Below are 6,637 nucleotides of genomic sequence, written 5' to 3'. Positions count from 1 at the left end.
TTGTTATTTGCCTGCTTTGTTTTATTTTGTTTTGTTTTGTTTTTTTTAATTTAAGTCCTTGACTTCCCTTTGAGGTCTTGCATTATTAAGCGTCCACAGAACAAGTGGATTTAATATATTGTGCAGAGACTGTCAAAGTAGAATCTGAGGTGCTGTGACTGCTTTCTTGTATATCTAGGTCCCGTCGACGTACGAGGACAGTGTTGAGCCAAAACCACTGGTCTGCTCTGTTAAATTGTATTACTGTTGTTTTTTTTAGGCCAACGACAATTCCAGTTTTTTTGGTGACGGTCTTCAAAAAAAAGCCTTGGTTATACTATACCCCTTGAGAGCCTCTTGATTTTAAAGTAAAGAAAACTATTGTATCCCTGGTTTGGGACAGTAAAAACAGACATGTCACAATGTCTATTTTCAAATACATACATACAAATACAGATTTTTACCGTGCTCTATTACAAATATATGGATTTAATTTAAGGAACGCGGACTGGTTGCTTATCAGAGCGGAGGTGGAATGAACAAAACACTAGAATCACTTAAGACAAAGGATTTGCTTTAGGCCGTTATTGGATGTTCATTAGTTTTATCATTAGTTCACATCAAATAAAAATATTGGCGCCTTGTACCTTACAAGAGAGCGCAATACATGTAATGTAGGAATCATTGGGTGTATTTTTAAAGTTTGCATTAAGGATGGACGGATATAAATAGAACTTTGCTTTTGTTAATCCTTTACTGCTGGCGAAGTTATAGGTAAGAAAAAATTCTGTATTTATTAACCACAAGCATATGATAAGGATACTGAATGTTGACACAGACTTTAAATGTCAATTTCCAAACAGTTAATTTGTTTACTTGGATATTTTATTGTTGAAGAAATATGACATACCAAAGTTCAGTTTGAACATTCTATTTTTAATAGCAGTAGATGATGATTCACCTGACTAGAAATGTTTCTTGATACTGATGCGAAGTTTAACATTCTTCAGCAATAGACAAAAGATCCTAAACATGTTGAAGTATTGATCTCGAGCCTTAGCTGTTGTGATTTGTTCAATATGCATATACATATATCTAAGTATTAGGTGGTGATACATCACGAACCTTAGCGGGCAAAGAACATGCACGAAGAAGTCAGGGTTTAGAAAGGCAAGGGGCCATGGGCAATCTGCCCTTTCAGGCTGGAAATGGCCGCTTCATCTGAAAGTACACTGATAGTTTCTATCAAATTGCCCCTTCAGATTGCAAATATATTTGAAAAATCCTGAAAATGGCCCCATCTCATAATTTCTTTCCCAACCACTGAGCCTGAAGTTTCCTTGGTGGTTAATTACTTCCTCCAATTGAAGCACTTACATTTCTATGATATAAAAGAATGAGAGAAAAAAAAACAACCAAAAAAGAAAATACACTCACACATACATGCATGCACATTATTTCATATGTGGCCCGGATGTATTTCTCGTTTAATTGATTGTCCTATTTTGTACTGTCTGTGCACAGGGGCTTGTTCCCACTATCAAATAGGCAAACCGACTAGTATAGGATCGCCGTTGTGGTGTTAATTTACAAGCCGGGCTTCATATTTGATAGTGGGAACAAGACCCTGAATGACCATTTAATAGTGGTCAATCTTTTACATGTAGCTGGACTTCTAGTTATCTCATTTATTGGATTACAATGAACTTCAAATAAACACCTTGAACATGGTTGGATTCTTTAAATTCTAATGCCATCAAATTTAAAACTATTTGATACCATTTAATGACATAAATAATGATAGCACTATTTTTTTATGGTCTGAATTGACAATTTAAGTAGTAGACTAGTTTATGGTCCAGTAATCATATTTAATTATCTTTTGTCACAATGACTTATATTCAACTGTATTAAAGTCTGTCGTTTTATATATAACAGACCTTGATCAGGGTGCATTTTAAATCGGAACAAGATCTACACTTCGATATTTGAATATGCAACATTTTAAGTACTGTAGCTGATTCAGGAAGTTCCCCGGGGTCGGAACTCTCCTTTTGTTGGAAAAATTGTTAATTTCGTGCAGAAATTTGACAAAATGAACAAATAATACATTTAGACAACAACGATCCCTACGTACAAAAACGGTGAACAAACTTAGCATAAATAACAAAAATATTACGATTAATAAAAATACAGGTTAAATGATCGTAACACATGACTCCAGGAGACACTCTCATTCTATTAATCTTGTATTCGGACTATGATCACATGTTATACCCCTTGGTCAATACGAATAAATAAGTATGTACTTCTCCGTCACCGATAGTTGACAAGCTATTAATTTCAGAGACAAACTAAACTATACATATCTTCCGACGGACCCAAAAACTTGTGACGATGGTAACCTGAAGTCTGTTTGAAATAAAATTTGTCTTGAAAAGTAGAAAAATATGTAGATGCAGGACTATGGAGAAAATTATTATTTAGATTCTCGGGAATTATATATGAAAATTAAAGAGCGATTATAAATAAATGAAAGTAACTAACAAAGCCGCCAATCAAAATAAAATGTACTCCAGCAACATGCAGATTGAACTTGACATTAGTTAATACCTGGCGCGGATCCAAAGACGGGCGTGCCGCCCCTAGCTGTATTTGGGATGCATGAAATCTTGATTTTACACACAAGTTTTCTCTCTCCCCCTACCCGCCCCATAAAAAAATACTTGCACCCCTAACCCGAAATCCTGGATCTACAAGATGTATGTTGACTTTATAGGTGTAGTGGAACGGAAGTGTTCCAATATAGGTATTCAAATAATGTATGTTTTTTTTCAGATCATTGTTGTTAGTCATGGAAGAGGAAAAGATCGAACGTTTAAGGGAGAGGATTCTCCAATGTCCAATCTGCATGGACGAGTACAGCGATCCTAGGATACTCCCATGCCACCATTCAGTCTGTTTTCAGTGCTTACAAGACTTTGTCAAACATTCTTCATCATCTGGACGACTATTCAGGTGTCCACAGTGCAGATCAGATATTTGTGTTCCTCGCGGGGGAATAAAAGATTTCCCGCCAAATTTCTACGTCAACTGTATTCAGGATGAGATTGGTTCCAAACCATATTTCAGCACATGTAATGTTTGTGAACGTGACTGGCTAGTCTCCCAGTACCGCTGCGTTGATTGTGATATTGACATTTGCAAGTTTTGTATACACGAGCATAAACTTTTTAAGCATGATCCACGAAGAGCAGTTAATATCATGCGTATTGAAACCGGAAATGTTGGAACTGGAATTTCTTCTCAAAAACAATGCACAGCTCATCAAGAACATGTTTTGAATATGTTTTGCTGCACGTGCGACAAAGCAGTCTGCATTGATTGTATCTTGCAATCTCACAAGACTCACGATACTTGTACTTTGGGGAAGAAACTCGAAAAAGCGCAAAATTACCTGCAAAAAGAAATGGATTTGTTGAACTCGTCTATACGCACAGTACGCAAAACTTGTGACGAGTTGGACACCCTGTCACAAAATATTAAACAAAACACTACCGATTGCATCAAAGATGTCAGAACACAAGCAAGAGCCCTAACATATACCATAGACCAAATTGCTGAACAACAAATAAAGCAAATGACAATTATAGAACAGGAAAACTTAAACCCGATTGATATTTACAAGAAATCTTTAAATAACTTTCTCGACAAGGCTCAGTCTGCATGTCGATTCTTGGAAGATTTGCAAGAGGATGATATGAGCCTTGAACTTTTGGACTGCTACGCTCAATACAAGAAAAACGTCGATGCTTTAAGAGAACCGATCCATAACCAGTCCATAGAAGTTCAAAAGATCACGTTTCGTCCGGGTACCATTCGTTCTTGGAATAATTTCAGTGTTTTCCGTTTCGGTCAGTTGAAGCAAGAAACAGACGAGAGAAATTTCTTACGTTTGGAGGCTGAACCAAAACGGACTTTTCTTGGTGCATGTAAAACTGCTGCAAGATTACAGAATTTGTTGTTGATATTGGTGCCGGTTTTCATGTTGATTACAATCACCCGTATTTGTGGATTGATATCTGATGACAAGGATAATTTTTCTGATGCGGTCTGTGGTTTATTTTTGTTTCTTTACATATCACTCGCTGCAACGGTCTCGTATGTGAAGGGGTAAAACTGCTATTTTTTATTTTGCAATTTGGCTATTTACATTTAATTTTTGTGTAACTGCGATTTTGTTTACTGTTCCCACTTTCAGTTCACAAATTTATGAGGCATCCACGTACTTACGGTTTATGAAATTGGAAAATGATCTTGGTTTTCTACCGTTTTTTTGTTTTGTTTTGTTTTATTTGATTGTGGACCTGATCTTTTACTTTCACTTGAAACTTATACTACCAACTTTCATTCAATAAATCTATTTTGTCTGACCTCTCTGTGTCTTATCCGAACTTATCAAATAATTGCTCCTTACAAAAGGTTATCAAAGACTATATTCATAAATTGATGAAATTAAAATCCATGACTTTACAAGTCAGTTAAATCTGTTTACCCACCAACTTGTTGACTAAATTGTGCTCATTTTAAGCTTCTCCAACATTTTTTTAAGACTACCACTGTGGTACAGGAATTCCCATTCAAGGCATCTTTATGTTTTATTTTTTCTGTGAGGATTTCAAATGGCATTGTTGTGTCCTGACTAGTCCTACTATCATGACACTGGTACTATATAAATCTGACAAGTCATACTAGCATGAAACTGGTATTGTCCAGTTACTAAATAAAAGGGGGAAATACAATGTATTTTCTAGTCTAAAGTGTGATTGTAGAACTATAATAGTGTGTGTATTTTTCTAGTCCACTGATTAGCTGTATAAGTTTAGCAAATTCTGAAATTATTGTTCAAATTGTTTAAGTGTTGTTTTTGAAAAACTAATTTTGATATTTCTGTTTGCAAGTGGGTTGTAAGGAACGAATTTCTTAAAATCTAATTTTTTTAAACTTTTTAACAGCACTGCCATACTGCTTGTATCTTATAAATGAAATTCCACTTCTAAAAGTCTAAAATATTTAATAACAACTTAACAAAAATAAATGTGGCAATAATTTTGGAGTGTAGAGTATTTTAATTCGATCATATACCTGAAATTAGGTGCATTTATTTTGTGATTGAACATGTTAATAAATTTCTAGTCTGTAGAGTGCATACATTGTGCTTGAAATGTACAAATATTTATGAATATACAGGGGTTTTTTTTATCATGAAAAATTATCTACATCTTCATCCCCCCTAAAATGAAGTTTCAATACATGTTCTTAGTTTTGAAGAAATGTGTCAATATTTGGTCCATTTTCTACCATTTACAAAGTTTTTCAGTCATATAATGTACTGCTTAAATTAAAATATGTTCTTAAGGTGCTTTTTATTTACAAAAGTGCTACATCCCTTTTCTAATATGTTAATTCACAACAATTATAATACTAAGTATATGGAAACTGTATCAAGTACCAACTAATGATCCTACAGAAATCCTCATTTTTCGATATCTAAGCTTTATGTGTAGGCATGGCCAAGATGAAATATTCTCATGTTTGCTGTATCAAAACATTCCCAAGTTCTTTCCTCTTTTTGTTTGATCAACTTTTTGGAATAAATTTCAATTTATCTTTATAAGACTGGTGACAAGTTTATTTTTTCAATCCTTACATTATAATCCTATTTTTCCAGGGTGCAATAAACATACCAACATATCTGTTTGGCCTAGCCTGCACATATCTTACATTTTTTATTGTATTACAGCTTAGGAATAATAGTGTTTATACTGACTTTTTGAGTGCAATGCAAAGTATGTGGTAGACAAAGCCCTATATTTAGCCCCTATACTGAACATTGGAGGAAAGGAGGTCTATAGAATACTTATTAACATCTGTAAACTTACATAAAATGTACATAAAATTATTTATTAACTTATGAAGCCTACAATAGGGTTTGTATTATACCTCATACTTTGAAAAACTACTACCACTCTACAAAGGAGTATTGCATTATGGGATGCATTATTAAATTTATAAGACAGCTTTATTAGAAAATAAAAGTTTTAAACTGTTTTTGTTTATATTTCCTCCACAAACTTAATGTCACTCAGTTCCAAAGTAAGATGTTTTTTGACAATATCCAGTAAAAATATACCAAAAATTACTATCCATCAAAAATATTTTCTCCGCTATTATCAATGCTCTGAACAAGAACACATTTACATCTATTAGCCCTATAAAGATCTTAAGGTGAATTAACTCCCCTTCCAACCAACCACAATAGCAATCTCACCTCATACATGCTAACATATGATGCCAAACCTTTATATAAAGTTTTCACTGAACAGTTTAGAAGAAGTTGTAGTTACCAGACAGACTGACAGACAGGAAGGTTTTCACTGAACAGTTTAGAAGAAGTTGTATTTGCCAGACAGACTGACAGACAGGAAGGTTTTCCCTGAAGATATATAACAAGCTACAGCTGTAACAAGTTATAACAAATGTTCTTCTTACTCCAAATGTTATTTTGACTCTAGAAAATTGGTGTTGTAGATAGCAAATCTGCATTTATATGAAATGTTTATCTCTTACATTAGAAACCAAGAAAGCAATTTCTCGC

The 6,637-nt window shown here is 34.2% G+C and overlaps 1 protein-coding gene across 1 annotated transcript; it reads left to right on the top strand.

Moving 5' to 3' along the window:
- Positions 1-612: 612 nt before the first annotated feature.
- On the top strand, positions 613-6,090 carry LOC148603856 (E3 ubiquitin-protein ligase TRIM45-like). Its single transcript, XM_088552691.1, has 2 exons — positions 613-753; positions 2,818-6,090. Exon 2 carries the CDS (start codon positions 2,834-2,836, stop codon positions 4,154-4,156), a length of 1,323 nt encoding a protein of 440 aa, XP_088408817.1. The 5' UTR covers positions 613-753; positions 2,818-2,833; the 3' UTR covers positions 4,157-6,090.
- Positions 6,091-6,637: the final 547 nt, after the last annotated feature.

This window comes from Perna viridis, chromosome 11 (genome assembly GCF_037379345.1).
Source record: "Perna viridis isolate PV_CMFRI_1.1 ecotype Kerala chromosome 11, ASM3737934v1, whole genome shotgun sequence".
NCBI classification, from domain to species: domain Eukaryota; kingdom Metazoa; phylum Mollusca; class Bivalvia; order Mytilida; family Mytilidae; genus Perna; species Perna viridis.
The sequence above is the reverse complement of the archived record's forward strand: the minus strand, read 5'-3'. Positions and strand labels throughout refer to the sequence as shown.

What these genes read in the sequence shown, in the direction of transcription:
- LOC148603856 (XM_088552691.1), top strand. Translation starts at nt 2,834, where the DNA reads ATGGAAGAGGAAAAGATCGAACGTTTAAGGGAGAGGATTCTCCAATGT.